Here is a 20,923-nt window from a genome sequence, read left to right as displayed (position 1 = left end):
GAATTGGCCGTCACGTCCCCTACCCGTAACGAGTTTACAGTCTAGAGGACCGTACGGCTTGCCTAAAACCCCATCTTTTCCCAGAAGTCTTTCCTGACTAATCTCTCACCACCCCCAAACCTATTTCCCTACCTATTGCGTCCCCTGTGAATTTGAGACCATACGCCTTAAGCACTTAGGTATTTCCCCACCCCAGTCCTTGTTGATTGATGAACATATTTTTATATTTTAGACTGTGAGCCCAATGTTGGGTAGGGACTGTCTCTATATGTTGCCAATTTGTACTTCCCAAGCGCTTAGTACAGTGCTCTGCACATAGTAAGCGCTCAATAAATACGATCGATGATGATGACATTTTTATGCTTCCCCCACCTCTAATTTATCTCCCCTGCTAGGTTCTAAGCTCCCAAGGGAATGGATCACGTCTATTCACAATTTCTTCAGACTCTGGGCCTCAGTTTCCTCGTCTGTTACCGTGGGAATAAGATGTCTCTTCTTCCTCCCCTTCAGACTGCGAGCCCCTTTTGGGGCTGATCTGCCTATACTGTAGATACCCCAGCCCTCAGTACGGTATTTGGCACAGAGGAAGCGTCTTAAGCTAATTCAGGGCGGGGAACGTATCTGTCAACCCTGTTGTCCTCTGCCAGGTGCTTAGTACAGTGCTCTGCAAACAGTAAGCGCTCAACACACACCAAAGACCATAATTCTATGAGAGACCCACATCTAATGTCGCCAGATTAAAAACAGCCAAAACCAAGACACCTTTAAAACAACCAAATCTTTTAATTAGAAAGCACAAACATGCAAATAGCAGGTATAGAAATTCTCTGAACCAACGTTTCCACTAGGATGAAAGTTGTTTTTGATCCAAGCCCCCACGTCGGCGGGTTCAGGGAAATATTGCACTTTGCGTCTCCTAGCACACCCCTCGGACCCGGCAAGACGTCTTCAAGGCGTCCTTCGCTAGGTTCCTTTGCACACGCTCCCAAAGTCATGCACGCAGTTTTTCAAAACAAACATTAGGTGATAATCCTCCCCCCGCCCCCCCCGAAAAAAAACAACAAAACCCGCCAGATCGCGCTAAAGCTCTGTAAGGAAAAATAGAGTAAAACGTCTTATACAAATTTCATCGCGCCCCAAGTGCGAGAGGGGAACGGCGGGTCACTCCTGGTCTTCGGTTTCGTTCTCCTGGCCCGAGCCCTCCGATCGGTCCCCCTCCAACCGGTCTGCAGAGTACAAACGGACGTTAGCGGACGACGGGAGTTCAGCGCGGCCTAAAGGGTAGAGTTGCTTCCCCTTTTCTGCGCCAATTTAAAGGCTTTTGGTAAGAACAGCTGTGAAACGCAGCTCAGCAAAACCGTGCAGCCGCGTATTCCCACCCCCGGTGCGGCAAGTGACAAAATGACCCCCTCGGGGGAGGAGGGAACGGCTTCTAAATGCCTGCTTCCTAAGCCCGACTCCGCCGCTCATCTGCTGAGCAAGTCGCTTCACTCCTCTATGCCTCAATCAATCAATCAATCAATCGTATTTACTGAGCGCTTACTGTGTGCAGAGCACTGTACTAAGTGCTTGGGAAGCCCAAGTTGGCAACATATAGAGACAGTCCCTACCCAACAGTGGGCTCACAGTCTAAAAGGGGGAGACAGAGAACAAAACCAAACATACTAACAAAATAAAATAAATAGAATAGATATGTACAAGTAAAATAAATAGAGTAATAAATATGTACAAACATATATACATATATACAGGTGCTGTGGGGAAGGGAAGGAGGTAAGATGGGGGGGATGGAGAGGGGGACGAGGGGGAGAGGAAGGAAGGGGCTCAGTGTGGGAAGGCCTCCTGGAGGAGGTGAGCTCTCAGTAGGGCCTTGAAGGGAGGGAGAGAGCTAGCTTGGCGGATGGGCAGAGGGATTGGGGGCATTCCTGGCCCGGGGGATGACGTGGGCCGGGGGTTGATGGCGGGACAGGCGAGAACGAGGCACGGTGAGGAGATCAGCGGCAGAGGAGCGGAGAGTGTGGGCTGGGCTGGACAAGGAGAGAAGGGAGGTGAGGTAGGAGGGGGCGAGGTGATGGACAGCCTTGAAGCCTCAGCTCCCTTATCTGGAAAATGGGGATTATGACCGCAAGCCCCATGAGGGGCCAGGACCGTGTCCAACCTGTCCCTACTCCAGTGTTTAGTTCAGTGCCTGGCACATAGTAAGTGCTTAACAAATGTCACTAAAAAAGGGGAAAGGATGCGCTGAGCCAATACGGAGGATGATTAAGACCGCCAGAGCGGCCTGCAAGCCCGAGTCACTTGGGTGGCCGGCCGGGGTCGGGAGGACGGGGAGGGCTGGATCCCCGCCTCTGACTCGTCAGCGGCGTGAGCCGCCACGTGGGTCACCGCTCCGTGCCAGCGGCGGCGAGCGGGCGGGAGGCTCGCTGGGACGCGCTTACCCGCTCGGATGTGATTCAGAGAGGCCAGCATCCGCAGCATGAAGGAGGCCGGCACCGTGATGGTGTTTCTGGTCTCTTCCAGCATGAGCTCATTGCGAGTTATAACCTGCACGACAAGCGGACGGCGGCCTAAGTGAGAGGGGAAGGGGCACACGCAGGAGCGGGAGAAGCTCTTCCTCGGACTTTCGACGTGGGAGCCCCTGAACCCCAGCACGGACGCCCCCCCACAACCCCAGCCGTCCCCCACCCAGGATCATTTCCGACCAACGATGTCGCCCCTGGGAAATGGGGGCCAGGGTCATCTTCGTCTCGGCAGTGGCTGTTTCCAGAGGTGTCGGCCACCTCTTAGCCGCTGCTGTTTATTTCCCAGAGCTCTGGGGCGGAAAGTTGGCCCATGCTCCCCTATCCTTCTGCACTGACACCCATTTGGGAGCCATGAGAGGCCCTGAAGGTTCTCTGAAATACCCTGCGGGCACCAGGATAGAATAATGATAATAATAATTACGATATTTAATAATGATGGTATTTGCTAAGTGCTTACTATGTCAGGATAGAATAATGATAATAATAATTACGGTATTTAATAATGATGGTATTTGCTAAGTGCTTACTATGTCAGGATAGAATAATGATAATAATAATTACGGTATTTAATAATGATGGTATTTGCTAAGTGCTTACTATGTCAGGATAGAATAATGACAATAATAATTACGGTATTTAATAATGATGGTATTTGCTAAGTGCTTACTATGTCAGGATAGAATAATGATAATAATAATTACGGTATTTAATAATGATGGTATTTGCTAAGTGCTTCCTATGTGCCAAGCACCGTTCTAAGCGCTGGGGTTGATACAAGGTAATCAGCCGGTCCCGTGTGGGGCTCACAGTCGTAATCCCCATTTTCCAGATAAGGTAACTGAGGCAGGGAGAAGTGAAGTGACTTGCCCAAGATCACACAGCAGGCAAGTTGCGGGGCCGGGATTAGAACTCTAGGTCCTCTGACGCCCAAGGCCGTGCTCTTGCCCCTAGGGCATGCTTTTTCTCTAATTCCGTGTGGGCACTGGGAAATACCGTGTGGGGACTGTGAAATGGAACGTGGGTACCGTGAAACACCGTACGGGCACCATGAAATAGCGTGTGGTTCTCGCGTAACTGGGGTCGCTTCCCCTTTTCTCCGCCAACTTATAGGCTTTTGGTAAGGACGGCTGTGAAATGCAGCTCAGCAAAACCGTGCGGCCCCCTATTTCCACCCCAATTTGGCAGGCGACAGCACGACCCCCTCGGTCAAGGCTAAGTTCTGTTGGGGGAGGAGGTAAACGGCTTCTAAATGCCGTTTCGGTCCGCGTCCAAGGCCAGTCCTGGATTTAAGATGAGCCCTCCAAGTTCCAATGCTTCAAAATGGAAAAGAAAAAATTATTTGAGGGGAAAACTACACCACGCTCAATAGTGGAAGGTTACGTTTTTAGGCCTGCTCCCCTTATTCCTCTCCCCCTCCTAGCCCCACAGCTCTTATGTCCTTTTCTGTCATGTATTTACTGCTATTCATGTCTGTCTCCCCCTCTGGAGTGTAAGCTCACTGTGGACAGGGACTGTGTCATATTTTTCTATCGTCCTCTCCCAAGCGCTTAGTACAACGCTCTGTACACCGTAAGAGAGTGCAATAATAATCAATAAATGCCACTGACTAACCGACGGATTCACGGTCCCACTTTCCCTCGCCTTGGTCTGATTATCCCGGGCAGGGCGCTTGCCGTCTTTATTTCCTTTCCCTTGCCCTCACCGCCCCCACGGGACATTTCTAAAGAATGAATCGGAGAACCGAAGGGGGAAACCCTCTGCGACGCTCTTGAGAACCCGGGCACACGGTGACCGTCGCAAACGGAGCCTCGGGAGCTTACCTCGTCTGCCAGTTTGCGATTAAAAATCCTCGACTCCTCCAGGGGTGACCATATCTTTATGTCGTAATCTATACCCGATGACGCTAGAACTAAAAATGAATGAACGTCTTAGCAACAAAACTTGGGCGGGGAGGCCTCCTGGATTTACGTTAGATCCCTGCACAGACCAACTGGATTTTAAACCGAAATGGTATATTTTTCAAGCAATCGATCGTATTTATTGAGTGATCACCACGTGTACGGAATTGTGATGGTCTGCCCACGGAGATCTTTTCTGGATGGTGATTTATTGCAAGTTCCCTAGGTCATAACCACCGGGCTACGAAAAATTACTTTACGTGTTCTCTTCTGAGGCTCTTTTGGAAATCCCGAGTGCAAGTCTGAGTGGGAAGCAAGAGTGGGCTCCCTAGGAGTTTGCTCCGATGGATTCATCCTCGTGGAAAAGACCAGGGGCCTGTGGCCTGTGGGGTGACCTTGGTGAAGTCACATCCTCACTGGGGATCAGTTTCCTCCTCTGTAAAATGGGAGGAAACTCCAGGCTCCTTTTGGATTTTAGGCAGGGACTTGATCTGCTGAATTTTTATCCACCCTGGTGCTCAGGGCAGTGAGTAGAGTGCTCTGCACAGAGTAAGCACTCAATAAATACAACTGAATGAATGTATGGAAAAGAGAAAGCAATGGCTACCCCAGACATTAGGATTATCCCATCTTTGGATACGTAGTAAACATTTAATGCCCTAATTATTAATATGATTACAGACAGCAATATGGTAGGCCTTGGGTAAGCCCTCAAAAATTCACCCTCTACATTCTGTTCCCATTCTTGCCCTTTCTAGTTCTAGCGGGCCGGAATTTTCAACGCAAGTAAAGAGGGATGATCTTGGTCACGCCAAGGGGCCCAAAGTAGACAGACTCTTTAAGGGGAAGCCAGAGAGCACGAAACTACAATCCGGATGGAGAGGGCCTAAACTGCCCATGACCCTTGGGTGCTGAAACCAGGACCGGCAGATAAGAATAATATAAATTAATAATAATAATAGTAGTATTTGTTAAGGGCTTACTATGTGTCATGTATTCTTCTAAGCACTGGGAAAGTTACAAGATCATTAGGCCAGATACAATCCCTGTCCCACACAGGGCTCACAATCTAAGTAGAAAGGAGAACAGGTACTGAATCCCGGGTTTAATAGCAATAATAAGAACAGCATCTGTCAACTACTTTGTGCCAAGCACTGTACTAAGCACTAGGGTGGATACGAAGTAAGCAGTGACTAAATACTATTGAACGGATGAATGCGGCTTACTTGGGTCAAACGGGTGAGGCTGTAAACAGTTGACCACGTGGTTATCGGCTTCCAGGAGCATCAAGTGCTCAGCCGTGTGGCGGTCCCAGATGAAAATATGGCCGCAGTCCGAACCACTCATGACGAAGTTCGTCCCCCAGAAATTGGCTTCTTTGATCTGGCGTGAAGAGACGAAAATCGGAAATGTTCACCCTTCTCCTCCAGTCTCCTGGAGATTGGAGCAGGAACTACGTAAAGCGAGAGAAACGCCATGGTCTGGTAGAAAAAGCTGGGGCCCGGGAGTCAGAAGGTCATGGGTTCTAATCCCGGCTCTGCTGATTCCTGCTGGGTGACCCTGGGCAAGTCACTTCACTGGACCTCAGTTTCCTGGAAAATGGAGATTCGATACCCGTTCTCTCTCCTAATTACACTGTGAACCCCATGCGGGACAGGGACTGCGTGTGACCTGATTAACTTGTATCTGTCCCGGCGTTTAGAACAGTGCTTGATACATAGGCGCTTAATAAATACCAGGCCAAAAAAAAAAAGTCAAAGACTTCTAAGAACAGTAGGAGATAGGAGAGGATTAATTTATATGGAATTGGAGAGGTTTGGATAAAATCACAGATGAGGGGACCGTTGAAGGTTCTCGGGGGGGCGGGGTGGTGGTGGTTAGAGATGGGGGGCAGGTGTGGACTTGGGGTAATGGGGAGATGGCATTTCTTCTTCAAACCCTTTCAAAGCAATAATTAAACCTTTACTCCCCCCTGCATTAGGTTTTACAGAGCCCAACCACTGCTTTTAGTAATAATAATAATAATAATAATAATTGTGGTATTTGTTAAGTGCTTACTTTTTAACTGTGCTAAGTGCTGGGGTGGACACAAGCAAAATCAATCCCTGTCCCATGTGGGGCTCATAGTCTCCATTCCCATTTTACAGATGAGGTAACTGAGGCCCAGTGAAGTGCTGTGGCTCGCCCGAGGTCACACAGCAGGCACGTGGCAGAGCCAGGATTAGAACTCTTGACCTTAGTGCTGTTTCCTCTAGGCCGGGCTGTTCTCTCTCTCTCTCTCTCTCTCTACTTTACTGAACTTGGATCTGTGACCTTTGGACACTTGATATTCGTCCCAACCCCACAGCACTTATGTACTTTCAATTTTTGTAAATCATTCATATTAACGTCTCCTCCTCTAAACTGTAAGCCCATTTAGGGCAGGGAACGTGTCTGCTAATTCTCTTGGACTCTCCTAAGTGCTTAGAACAGTGCTCTTGCACACAGTAAGCACTCAATAAATACCACTGATTGATCAACTGATTTACTGCTGCACTGTTCTTGTGATGCTTTCCTAGACGGCGAGCTCATTGTGGGCAGAAAATGTCACTCTTTACTGCTGTATTGTACTCTCCCAAGTGCTCAGTACAGTGCTCTGCACACAGTAAGCGCTCAATAAATACGATCAAATGACTGAAGACGTTCTGTCCGCCATGAGCGCTCAATAAATCCCGCTGATGGATTTAACCCGCCCAGGACCGAGTGCCCCTTCCCCCCACCCCAGGCCCACCCGGGGTCTTGGCGGGGGAGGGATGGGATGGGGGGCGTTTTGTACCATGGTCCTGGAGTTGCGATGACCCTTATAGACCATCTTTACTAGGGGCCGTCTGATATTCAGGGTATCCAATTCTTCCATCTCTTTTCTCTCTTTCCTCCTCCTGAAGAGCTCCTGAATGCGGGCCACGGCGGAGCGTCTACGGATTACACGCACGCACACGAGCACGCAAGCATGCGCGCACACACACACGCACACACACACACATACAGAACACAGGGCTTAGAGGTCACCGGAGGGGTCGCACAGGGTTTCCCGAGGGAACGGCTCGGGGACGGGAGCGTTCGAATGACGTTAGCCCGGTCGCTTGGCCCTTCGCGGGACCCCCGGATGTGACGGGGACAGGAGGTCAGGCTAAAGTGGGGTTACCTGAGCTACACGGTTTTAGTGGAGGAGGTTTCCCGGGGTCGGGGGAAGGGACGGGGAAGGGCATGCGACAGTTGTTTAGACGCAGGCAAAGACTGGGGAGACCGTCGGCTTCAAGGGGACGGACGATCCCCTCGGCCGCTCCGTGTCTGCCCTGATAATAATAATAATAATAGTGGTATTTAAGGACTTATGATGTGCCAAGCCCTGTACTAAGCGCTGGGGTAGATACAAGGTAATCGGGTTGGAAACGTCCCTGTCCCACCTAAGGCTCACAGTCTTAATCCCCATTTCACGGGCACAGGACAGTGACTTGCCCAAGTTAACACAGCAGATAAGTGGCGGAGTCAGGATTAGAACCCAGGTCCTTCTGATTCCCAGGCCCATGCTTTATCCACTAGGCCTCGCTGCTTCTCACTGCTTCATGCCGCCCTGACAGAGAAATGGGGAAAGGGCAGGGAAGCAGACGATTACTCGCTGGCTGCACGTCTACTTCGCGGCCACGCTCTGCTCTGGGTGAGTGGCAGGCCGAGCGGAGGACCGGGGTTAGAATTTGATCTAAACAGGCCGGGCCCGTCGACCGACCCATCGAACGAGGGTTTTTAATGAGCGCTTACTGGGTGTGGAGCACTGTACTGAGCACTTGGGAGAGGACAAAAAAACCGAGTTGTGGCAATAATAATAATCACTATGCGCACTATACTCAGTGTTGGGGTGGATACAAGCAAATTGGGTTGGAAACAGTCCCTGTCCCACACGGGGCTCACAGTCTAATCCCCATTTTACAGAGGAGGGAGCCGAGGACCAGCGAAAAAAAGTGACTTGCCCAAGGTCACAGAGCAGATGAGTGGAGGAGGCGGGATTAGAATTCAGGTCCTTCTGACTCCCAAGCCCGGGCTCGATTCACCAGGCCCCGTATGGTGTCTCCGGCCGTGAGGTGGGGCGATGTCTTCCGAGACCCCCCAGGCCAGCTTGGGGATTGGGGGTGCGAAAAGACAGGTTTTAGGGGCCGGGAGGCTCTGTGGGATGCCAATCAATGGTATTTACTGAGCACTTACCGAGTGCAGAGCACCGTACTAAGCGCTTGGGAGACTACAGTATAACAGGCACGTTTCCTGCCCACAGTGAGCTTACCAGGGACAGGCATTGGGAGTAACGTGGGGGGGTGGAGGGGGCGGTAATAGTGGGAATCTAGCACCCATTGGGGGCAACGCACTGTACTAAACGTTTGAGAAGTGCAAAGCGGAGAAGGGGTACCTTCCCCACCCGTAAAGGGATTAAGTATTAATGGGTGGCTTTCACCACCACCGGTCTCCCTTTTGCCCATGGTTTCCAGGAAAATGGAGGGTCCCGTGTCCTTTGGAATCCGCCACGGCGCTGAGTGCTTAGTCCGGTGCTCTGCACCCAGCAAGCACTCGATGAAGACCACTGGGGAGATGGGCCGTGGCTCGGGAAGTGTCTCGTGCGGCTCGCAGGGTCAGTCGTTGGCAGAGAAGAGATGCGGCCATTGAGCCAGAGGGCCTGAGAGGGGGAGACCGCTCGGGCGGGGAGACGGCTGAAGGCCAAGCCGTTCTCCTCCTGCCCCAGCGGTGCCGGGATCGCTGCCGGCCGGGGGGAAAGTTTGCTGTTACGGGGAGAGATCCTGGGGCGGGCACGGGACCGGAGGGAGAGCACTGGGAACCGGCTAGGGAAGGGGAGGAGGGTGGTCACCTGGTTGGTACAAAAGGAAACCACCGCCACCACCCCAAACTCTGGGAAGCTAGTGACCCTACCCTCAACTGTCTCCTCTGAAAGCCAGTGGCCCTTCCCTGTCTCCCCCAAATCCAATGATCCTACCCCAATTAGGTCCCCCGAAATCAGAGACCCTACCCCAACTCTCTCCCCGAAATCCGGTGGCCTTACCCCGTCTCCCCCACACCCAATGATCCTACCTCAACTGTGTCCCCCAAATCCACGGACCCTAACCCAGCTATCCCCACCTAAAAGCCAGAATCACTATCCACGCTGCCCCCAAAAAACCCAGAGACAGAGATGGGGGTGTCGGACAGTGTTCTTATTTTTTCTGGACAGGGACACCCCCAAACCCCTCAAGGTTCAAAATGTGATGCTACCCTCTGTGGCTTGGGAGAGTTACTTCTTGTAGGGACTGTGAGCCCACTGTTGGGTAGGGACTGTCTCTATATGTTGCCAATTTGTACTTCCCAAGCGCTTAGTACAGTGCTCTGCACATAGCACTCAATAAATATGATTGATGATGATGACTGTCTCTATATGTTGCCAACTTGTACCTCCCAAGCGCTTAGTACAGTGCTCTGCACACAGTAAGCGCTCAATAAATACGATTGATGATGATGATGATGGTCTGTTTCCTACTGATACCCATTCCTACTCTTCCAAGTACCCCAATCCACACATACGATAATGGTGGTACTTGTTAAGCGCTTACTCTGAGCCAAGCACTGTACTAAGCCCTGGGGTAGATACGAGATCATCAGTTGGACAGAGTTCCTGTCCCACATGGGGCTCACAGTCTAAGTAGGAGGGAGAATGAACACCGGATCCCCATTTTACAGATGAGAAAACAGGCCCAGAGAAGTGAAGTGACTTGCCCAAGATCACACGGCAGGCAAGGGGCAGAATGGGGATTAGAACCCAGTCCGACTTCTTGTTTTCTCACCTGTAAAATGGGGATTCAATGCCTGTTCTCCCTCCTACTTAGACTGTGAGCCCCATGTTGGACAAAGACTGCATTTTGAGCTGATTATCTTGTGTCTTTTCTAGTGTGTAGCACGGTGTTTGACACATAATAAGCACTTAACTAATGCCATAATAATAATACCCAACAGAGGCTCCTGATTACTTTGCATATTCAAACCGACTAAGGAAGGTCAAGTCCTAAACCATTTGTCCACTAAGCCCTCATTTCTTCTTCTCCCTCTCCCTTCTGCGTCACCCTTGAATTCAGATTTGCACCCTTTATTCACCCCTCCTCATTGTCACAGCGCTTACGTGCACAATCGTAATTTATTTATTCGTATTACTGTCTGTCTCCCCCTCTATACTGGGAGTTTGCTGTAGGCAAGGAACTTGTCTACCAACTGTTACAGCGCACTCTCCCAAGCGCTTAATACAGTGCACTGCACAGTGTAAGCGCTCAATAGGTACGATGGATTGATTGATCCGCCACCCTCTGCTATAAATTAGCCACCCTCATCTCTTACTGCTCTCCACGATGAAGCCCTCTCGCTTCAGACGAATGAACTGATTTCCTGTCCCCCTCGAGTCACATGGCCTGTCCGTGTTCCGTCAATCGGACTTACTGAGTGCTTACTGTGTGCAGAGCACTGTACGAAGCGCTTGGGAAAGTACAATAAATAGTGACATTCCCTGCCCACAGTGAGCTTACAGTCTAGAGGGGTATAGACGGACATCAATACAAATAAATAAAATTACAGATATGCGCTTAAGTGTTCGCTCATTTACCCCATGGAACCATTAAGCCTGTTGTTGGGTAGGGACCGTCTCTATATGTTGCCGACCTGTACTTCCCAAATGCTTAGTACAGTAAGTGCTCAATAAATAAATATGATTGAATGAATGAATGAATGAATGAAGTGACCCCCATATGGGACAGGGACTGGGCCTGATATGATTATCTTGGCCAGCGCTCAGCATACTGCTTGGCATGCAATAAGTACATAACAAAGAGCAGTGTGGTCCAATGGAAGGACCCGGGCCTGGGAGACAGAGGACCTGGGTTCTAATCCCGGCTCTGCCACTTGCCTATTTTGTGACCTTGGGCAAGTCACCTCGCTTCCTCTGAGGCTGTTCCCGCAACTGTAAAATGGGGAATCAAATACCGGTTCCCCCTCCTACTTAGGCTGGGAGCCCGGTGTGGGACAGGGACTGGGTCCAACCCCATTAACTGGTATGGTCCCCAGTGCTTAGACCAGTGCTCGACACATAGCAAGCGCTTTAAACAAATATAATAACAATCATACCATACTTCTCCTCCTTCAAATCTCTGTTCTACCCTCCCATCCTCCAGGAAGCCTGTCTTGCCGTTCCCTCCCGTCTTCTTAGAAAGGCCATGACACCAGCTCCGACACCTGTGACCCTTTTACAATTCTACTGATCCGTGGCCTAGCTGTGGCATGAAACCTCTTTCCTTCAACTCCACTCTGGTTTCCTGGATCAGAGACAGACCTGGGGGAGGGGGATTAGAAATCCAGCTTTGTCTGGTGCTCTGGAGATAATCTGATATCGCACTACAGGAGACCAATTTACTGGATTCCTCAGCATGGCACAGCTACACAAAGAGAGGTGTTCTTTTCCAAAACCAATACTCTTAATTCTGATGGTCAAAAAAAAAAAAAAAGGCTCCATTCTCTAATGCCACTGGCTTCTCGATACAAAAATACTGTCTCTAAATAATATAATCTAGGTGCACGAAACTGCAGTTCAGTACCACAGAATTCAGGAGTTATCCTTTCAAAAACACAAATCAAACGGCTGTGGTATTCGATAACTTAAAGAAATCAATGTGCTGCCTTTCAAACGTGGTTTTATAGTTAAAAATGATACTTATTCAGTGTTTCCTGGGCAGCACTATGCTTCATGCTGGGAAGGACACCAGATTCTCAGTTCCAAACACTGTCTCTGTCCCATACGGAGCTCACAGCCTTCAAGGGAGGAAGAACGGGCATCCATTCAATCGTATTTATTGAGTGCTTACTGTGTGCAGAGCACTGTACTAAGCGCTTGGATTATGCTATTTGTTAAGCGCTATGCGCCAAGCACTGTTCTAAGCGCTGGGGTAGATACAAGGTGATCAGGTTCTCCCACGTGGGGCTCACAGTCTCGATCCCCATTGTACAGATGAGGTAAGAGGCACAGAGGAGTTAAGTGACTTGCCCAAGGTCACACAGCAGACAAGTGGAGGAGGCGGGATTAGAACCTCTCACTCCCAAGCCGTTGCTGAATCCCCATTTTACAGGCGAGGAAATAGAGGCCCGCAGAAGTGAAGTGACTTCCCCAAAGGTCACACAGCAGCCAAGGGGCAGCAGGGCCGGAGCCAGAATTAGAACCCAGTCCCGTGCTCTTGCGACACACAAGACAAGTGAGCGTTTCACTGCATCGGCTCAATCGTTATTTCTTTCCCCCACACTGGGCCCATGCAGTGCATGCAGATAAATGCAGTTCAGAAAGCAACCTGCTTCACAATGCTCAGAAGTACTAGGTGTTAATAGGAAAGGTGGTTAGCGGTGGAAGGTGAAGGCCTGGCAGAGCCAATGGCGGCGGGGGGAAGGAAGGGGCAAAGGAACATATTGAATTACCTCATTATTCTATCACCTACTGCTGTTCCTCTGACATTAAATCTAGTGAAGGGAACACAATAACTGCAGTCATTCACAAAAGCCCGGTAGTGGCGGCTATATCAACTGCTAAGGTCTCCGCCTGCATAATTAACCATCTCATTTGAAGGAAAGGACAGCTCACTGGGTTTCAAAAAGGGCTAATTACTCCCTTCCAAGGGGTGTCTCATCCCCAGGATCTCTCCCCCGCCCCCAGCCACCCCCCTCCAAAAAACCCCCCACCAGGCTGCCTCAAAGGCCGTGTAACATCTACTGACCCGCAGGGCTCGGGGTTCGAATGGTATCGGCCGCGCCACCGGTTGGCCGCTAATCTTCCTGAAGTCTTTAAAGGCAGGGTGGAGGAGAATTTAGGGGATGAGGGAGTCTGAATGCCCCCTCGGGGTGCCTGGTCATCATCGCTACCATCATCGTCAGTGGCATTTATTGAGTGCTTACTATGTGTGCAGTGCTGTACTAAGCTCTTGGGAGAAGACAACAGAGTTGGCAGACCCGTTCCCTGCTAGTGGCTGGGACCCGATGGTCGGTTTCTTTTAATGTTTTAAATATACGCCAGAGACACTCTCCTGAAATGTGGAAATGATCTTGATAAATGTGGTATCTGTTAAAGCGCTTACTATGTGCCACGGGGGCAAATGCAAGATAATAATAATAATAATGATGATGGCATGTGTTAAGTGCTTACTATGTGCAAAGCACTGTTCTAAGCGCTGGGGAGGATAAAAGGTGATCAGGTTGTCCCACTTGGGGCTCACAGTCTTAATCCCCATTTGACAGATGAGGTAACTGTGGCACAGAGAAGTTAAGTGACTTGCCCAACGTCACACAGCTGACAATTGGCGGAGCCGGAATTTGAACCCATGACCTCTGACTCCCAAGCCCGTGCTCTTTCCACTGAGCCACGCCGCTTCTATCAGGTCCTATATAGGGTTCTCAATCTAAATACCACAATTAAGGGGGAGGGAGAGCAGGTACTGAAGCCCCCATTTTGCAGATGAGGGAGCTGAGGCACAGAGAAGTGTTGGGTTGTTTTTTTAATGGTATTTGTCGAGCACTAACTACATAAAGCACGAAAATCGGGATGGACAGAGTCCCTGTCCCACCTGGGGCTCACAGTCTCAATCCCCATTTTCAGATGAGGTGACTGAGGCCCAGAGACGTGAAGTGATTTGCCCAAGGTCACCCAGCAGACAAGCGGCAGAGCCGGGATTAGAACCCAGGTCCTTCTGATTCCCAGATCCTTGCTGTGTTGCTTCTAAGGAAGCTAAACCCAGGTAGGTGCCCACTGACGATTTACTTTCCCTTTAGGCGAGGGCCAGGGGTGTCATGGCAGCCGGGGGTAGTGGGTGGAGACTTTTCTTTCATAAATGAAGAGTGGCCTCTTTTCCTTGGCGAGAGAAGGGATAATCTAACTACTACAGAGTGGGTGGCTCGGGGAGTCAAAGGGCTTTCCCACACTATCTGCTTGGGGGAGCTTCCATGAATGCCCAGGATGGATTGGGAAAATGAGAGAGGGGAGAGAGGGAGAGAGAGAGAGAGGAGAGAGAGACAGACAGAGAGAGAGACAGAGAAGGGGGAGAGAGAGAAAAAGAGGAGGGGGAGAGAGAGAGAAAGAGGAGGGGGAGAGAGAAAGAGGAGGGAGAGAGGAGAGGGAAAAGGAGAGAGGAGAGGGAGGGAAAAAGATGGGACAGAGAGAGAGAGGATAATCAGTTACCCTACCTGAGAATCCACCAGGCCACCACCATTCCCTAACGCAGCTGAATTTCGCAGCACACACCACGTACCCTCAAAGACAGACCTCTTTTTACGAGGGACCGTATTTCCGAGATATCCAAAATGCGCTTAGTCCTCCGAAGGACGTCCCTGACGATTATCTTTTCCTTCTCCTTTCTGATTTTGTTTTAGAACGTCCTGGGGATTGACCGTGTCCGTCCCCTCCGGCCAAAGCACCAGGGAAGATAATAATAATAATGATGGTGTTTATTAAGCGCTTGCTATGCGCAAAGCACTGTTCTAAGCGCTGGGGAGGTTACAAGGCGATCAGGTTGCCACACGGGGGGGGCTCACGGTCTTAATCCCCAGTTTACAGATGAGGTAGCTGAGGCACAGAGAAGTTCAGTGACTTGCCCAAAGTCACACAGCTGACGATTGGTGGAGCCGGGATTTGAACCCATGACCTCTGACTCCAAAGCCTGCGCTCTTTCCACTGAGCCACGCTGCTTCATTATAGGCACTGCTGAGTCTCCTTCTCCTTTCCTCCTCCCTAATAATCCCTGGCCCTGGGATTTTGCCTTGGGTCCCTGATTCCTTTTTCCTCTCTTCCCTTCCATTCCATCCCGGAGTTAGGCCCCGGACTCTTTCCACTGAGCCAAAGATGTGCAGGTCTTGGCATATGTATATATGTTTGTACATATTTGTTACTGTATTTATTTATTTTATTTGTACATATCTATTCTATTTATTTTATTTTGTTAGTATGTTTGGTTTTGTTCTCTGTCTCCCCCTTTTAGACTGTGAGCCCACTGTTGGGTAGGGACTGTCTCTAGATGTTGCCAACTTGGACTTCCCAAGCGCTTAGTACAGTGCTCTGAACACAGTAAGCGCTCAATAAATACAATTGATGATGATGATGATGGAGGGGAGAGCCTGTCTGCTCTAGAACCGGGGGGGCTCCCCTCTTGGGGACGCACTGCTCCTGCGTCACCTGCACACAGTAAGCGCTCGATAAATACAACTGATCGATCGATCCAAGATGCAAGGGTTTGCCGTGCCAACGAGGCCCCAGAGCACCAGGGGCCACCATCTTTAATACCACCGGGCACTGCTCTGCGGGGCAGCCGGGCATTGCAGGGGATGGCAAACCCTGCTATAGCAGCCCACGCTACCACAGGAGCCTCCTGTTACATTTCAGGAGAAGCGCCGCTTCAGTTAATCAGCCAGACAGGCCATCTGAAATCCTTAGATTAGTCGTTTAGAACTTGCTTCCAAAGCATTTCCTTCCCACGCTTCACTCGGTCCCCAAAAGTAGAATGCGGAACCAGGATCTCCTCAGCCCTCTGGCAAAAAAGAAAACTTTTGGGGAGAATCCTAATGTAGACACGCTCGGTCTCGCCTACTTGGGCCTCAATCTGGCTTGATTTTGAGACTGTCCCATGCTGACCTTTGTCAAAAGAGCAGCGGTTATTCTGAAATTTATTTTAATAATAATAATTATGATAGCTGTTAAGTGCTTACTATGTGCCAGGCACTGTTCGTAGCTCTGGGGTGGTTATGAGCAAATCGGGTTGGACACAGACCCTGTCCCGCTTGGGACTCACAGTCTCAAGCCCCGCTTTAGAGATGAGGCAACTGAGGCCCGGAGAAGTGAAGTGACCCGCTTGAGGTCCCACAGCAGACAAGCGGAGGAACTGGGAATTAGAACCCATGACCTTCTGACTTCAAGGGCCGGACTCTAGCCACTAAGCCACGCTGCTTCTCCACCCTTGGCCAGGAACTGGGCCGGGTCGGACATCAGGGCACCTTGACTGCTCATCCCTAGACCCTTCCCCTTACCCCCACGAGGAGGAAAGACTCGACAAGCACTGAAGCCACTGGTTGGAGGGGGGCTTCTCATCCCAATCTTGAAACCCACCCCAGACTTTGAGGGCGGGTGATATAATGGGAAGGGGGCAGAGTTGAAGCCGATGCTTTTAGCTGGTGAATATGGGTCCCCTAAAGGCCTTTCCGGAGACAAAAATTCCTCTAGGAATCTTGTCTTATCAGCCAGTCAGTCGTATTTATCGAGTACCTCCTGTGTGTAGAGCGCTAAGCACTTGAGAGAGGACAATGTAACAATCTGACACATTCCCTGCCAATGACAAGCTTACAGGCTTGAAGAATACCTTATTATTAAGTTATGAATTTTTCTCCTTGAGTCATGAACGACTTTTATTTTTTGCGGTCAGCTGCTGGAAAGGAATTACAACTCTCTGGGCTTAGAAGGGGCAGGACTGAGGCCTATAAAACCAAGGTGGGGTGACTAAGGAGAAGACAGACCCCACCAAATGGAGAACATGGACCCCACGGATGTTCACCAAACTCCACAACAGGAGGAGGGGGGTGCCCACTGAGACTTGAAGGAGGGAAGAGCAAAATGGAAAGAAACGCATCTGCACTAAGCGTGTGATGAATCCCAAGGGATTATTTTAGACTGGAAGCCCCTTCTGGACAGGGAGCATGCCTACCAACTGTTGCACAATAGTAATGCTATATCGGTAATTTATTTATATTAATGTCTGCTTAGAGCACGGGCCGTGGAGTTAGAAGGTCATGAGTTCTAATCCCAGCTCTGCCACTTGTCTGCTTTGTGATATTGGGCAAGTCACTTCAATTCTCTGTGCCTCACTTCCCTCATCTGCAAAATGGAGATTGAGACTGTGAGCCCCACGTGGGACACGGACTGTGTCCAACCTGATTTGCTTGTATCCACCCCACCACTTAGTACAGTACCTGGCACACATAGTAAGGGCTTAACAAATACCACAATAATTATTATCATCATCACTATGCTTGGTGTGGGCAGGGAATGTGTCTGTTATAGTGTAATCTCCAAAGCGCTTAGTCTAGGGCTCTGCACACAGTAAGCACTCAATATGACTGATTGACTAATATTAGTAATAGTTGTGGTATTTAATAAGCGCTTATTATGTGTCAGGCACCGTACTAAGTGTTGGGGTAGATACAAGATCATCAGGTGGTACACAGTCTCTGTCCTACAAAGGGGTGACATCAGAGAGAAAGCAGGAGGCGAACTGTGGGGAAACTGGAAACTACCCCTCAAGCCTATCGATCAATCAGTGGAATGTACTGAGTGCTTACTATGTAGTAAGCACTTGGGAGGGGACGGCAGACTTGGTAGACACGTTTCCTGCCCCCAACGAGCTTTTAGTCAGGCAGGAGATTTGATCACCCCCCACCCCCAACCCCCATCTAGATGGGCCGGGGAGGGGATGGCCCTAGTTTGCTCCCAATTAGCCTTCTGCTTTCTCAAATGTTCGGCTACCGAATCAGAAGATCCGGCTTCTACTGTCAACTTGTAATGCTCAGGAGGTCGCACCGATCATCTTGGTTCCTCGGTTGCCCCATCTTCACGATGGTAAGAACTAAAGTGCTTGGTGAACCCCGGGTGAATTCTGCTCCTGGAGTCGCTTCCACAGACCGCCCCCGGGGCCCTCTATGTGATAATGGGAATGGGACATATTAAATTTTATTTTTTTTAACGGTACTTGTTAATGGTTAATTTTTTAATGGTACTATGTGTCGAACTCTGTTCTAGGTGCTGGGGTAGATCGGTTAGTACAGAGCTCTGCACGTAGTAAGCGCTCAATAAATACGATTGATTGATCTAAGTTGATTAGGTTGGACCCAGTCCCTGTCCCGCCCGGGGCTCACAGTCTAAGCAGGAAGGAGAACAAGAAAACTGAGGCACAGAGAAGTGAAATTATTTGACTGGGGTCACAAAGTAAATAACTGGCAGAGCTGGGATTAGAACCCAGGTCCTCTGATTCCCAGACCCACACTCTTTCCCCTAGGCTGCTTCTCTGCTTCTATTTTAAGTGGTTTTTGTAGCAGTCTTCCCAGCGGACACCTAGTAGGTGCCAGTAATTGTTTCACCTTCATTTGTGTAGACCATCTGAAAGTAGTGTCCTCAACCATACCCATACCCATTGAGATCCAGGATGGTAACAAGCCATCCTGTTCTTTCCAGGTCACCTGGCCTGATTTCTTTCTGATTTTCAAACTTTCAGTCCTGGCTCTATATTGTCTTTGGGAAGACCTTTGGAATCCAAGGGAGACGCAAGGTCGGGGGATGGAGAGGAGAGAGAAAGAGCCAGGCTCCTCTCTCTGCAACAGTTGCATTGTGAGGCTCCGGGGCTACAGAAGGATGAGAAAGGATCACTAGGAATTTTAATCTAAGTCGCTATACCGGAGCAGAGGGAATTTGCTTTAACCAAACAACCCAATGATTTGGGGAAAATGAAGCATTCCCTACAAAAAGATGGGGTGGCGGCGGGGCTATTTTTACACTTCCACTTTAAGTGAATAATGCGCATGGGAGGCTAATTGGGACTTCTGTCTATATCCGCCTTCAAACCCGTGGTGTCTCTGGTTCATATCTAAAGCTGCTCAGTGGTAAAGGCCAAATAGCCGCCTAGCCGAACAACGGAATGTACGGGAGGCACGGTTTCGTCAGCATGCTCCTCCCAGGGCTCCGATGGTCAGAGAGCGAAGCGGGGAAAAGGTTCTGTGAGAGGTGATGTGTTTAGGATTCAGGAATGCTACACGTGGGGCAAAGCGGGAGGAGAGGATGGAATTTTCCCTGCAGTCTAAACTGGCCCCGAGATGGGGCCAGATTCAGTCAGGGTTGGGGAGAGGGTGAAAAGGGGGTGGGAAAGCTTTAAAGGCTCCAATCGCCAAAACCACTTTTGTTTTTCGTTGGGGAAGGCGGATAACAGTTTGTTTGAAATGAGTGCGCTTCAAAGCAGGAAGGAAAAAGAGCAAGATCTCTCTTTTTTTCCGAATGGAAGCTTTTTATCCCAGAGACAGTCGGAGAGAGGCCCAGTAACGCCAACCCACATCCGCTGTGTCTCGGTTACTCGGTGCTATTTCTCCTGCTTCGAAATGGGGTCGGAAGAAATGGCCAACGTAAAGCTCATTCTCCCCAGACAGAGATTTCCACAGGCCTGAACAAACCGGGCGGGCTACACTGACCGTCATCCCTCCGAGCACTGAAACGTACGAGGTGACCCAAAAGGAGAAACTCCCGGGGGTCCTAAACCAGTCCCCTTTCCAAGCACCACGGTATTCTCCCTTAATCATATTTTTGAGGCCCAAGCCGGCTGGAAAGTGGGCAACTCACCGCGGGAGGTCTTAACCTGAGGAAATCTGTATTTTCAAGACGGTGGGCCTGAGGCGGCCTGCAACGCTCTCCTAGAGGTCTTAACTTGAGAGAAATCTCTTATTTTCAGGATGGAGGGCCTGAGGCAGCCTGTAGCGGTCTCCGAGCAGCCTTAACCCAAGAGAAATCTTGGTTTTCAAAACAGCGGGCCCGAGGAGGCCTGCAGCGCTCTCCTACCCTGGATCTCGAGGTTTGGGCCACCTGTCTGGGACCGACTGAAGGGAGGGTCGGATTTGGGGAAGTAGGGCCGGGGGTGACCACCCCCGGGACCGTGTCAGCCGAGCGCCGACTCACCTGTGGCCCGGTCCAGCTCGATACCTGGCCCCCGGGATTAGGACCGCGTCGTCGTCACTGTCGTCCGTTTCCTGGAAAGCGGAGGCCCTAGTGGGCGTGTCTTCGTTCCCAGCGGACCCCGGGGACTCGCTCGGCACCTGGGCTTCTTCCCTGGGGTTCTCCGGTTCAGCTGCACTCGCCGGCCCGGCCTGCCCGGCCCTCTGCTCTTCGCTGCTCCCGCTCGGAGGGGCTTCTTCGGGGATCTCGCCGGGGCTGCCCGGACTCGGGTCCATCCTCTCGTCCGAGCCAGATCCCGGGGAATCGGCTGCCATTTTATCTGCTGGCACTGTCCGGAAACAAAGGGCCCCTGGGACACACCATTCATTCAACCTCATTCCGATGAGATCGTTACGGGCAGAGAAGGTAGTGAACCCCCACTTTGAAGACGAGGAAAACGAGGCACCGGGAATAATAATAATAATTATGGCCCTTGTTGAGCACTTACTATGGGCCAAGCACTGTTCTAAGCACTGGGGTAGCTACAAGTCAATCAGTTTGGACATCATTCCTGTGGGGCTCACACTCAATCCTCACTTTACAGATGAGGTAACCGGGGGCCAGAGAAGGGATGTGACTTCCCCAAGGTCACGCAGCAGACAAGTGGGGGAGCCGAGATTAGAACCCATGACCTCTGACTCACAGTCCTGGGTTCCTTCCACTAGACCACACCGCTTTTCCAG

The 20,923-nt window shown here is 50.4% G+C and overlaps 1 protein-coding gene across 1 annotated transcript in view; it reads right to left on the bottom strand.

Annotated features, from left to right (window-relative positions):
- Positions 1-759: 759 nt before the first annotated feature.
- Positions 760-20,923, bottom strand: part of DCAF6 (DDB1 and CUL4 associated factor 6) — a 53,853-nt gene continuing 33,689 nt past the window's right edge. The window contains exons 12-18 of the mRNA XM_038757598.1: positions 20,205-20,529; positions 12,938-12,979; positions 7,236-7,374; positions 5,647-5,803; positions 4,343-4,431; positions 2,439-2,544; positions 760-1,226 (exon numbers count right to left, since the gene is read on the bottom strand). Coding sequence (XP_038613526.1) covers positions 1,162-1,226; positions 2,439-2,544; positions 4,343-4,431; positions 5,647-5,803; positions 7,236-7,374; positions 12,938-12,979; positions 20,205-20,529 — 923 coding nt within the window. The 3' untranslated portion in view covers positions 760-1,161. The remainder of the gene's footprint in view (positions 1,227-2,438; positions 2,545-4,342; positions 4,432-5,646; positions 5,804-7,235; positions 7,375-12,937; positions 12,980-20,204; positions 20,530-20,923) is intronic.

Source organism: Tachyglossus aculeatus, chromosome 16 (assembly GCF_015852505.1).
Source record: "Tachyglossus aculeatus isolate mTacAcu1 chromosome 16, mTacAcu1.pri, whole genome shotgun sequence".
In the NCBI taxonomy this organism is placed as follows: domain Eukaryota; kingdom Metazoa; phylum Chordata; class Mammalia; order Monotremata; family Tachyglossidae; genus Tachyglossus; species Tachyglossus aculeatus.
This window is presented reverse-complemented; position numbering and strand designations above follow the sequence as displayed.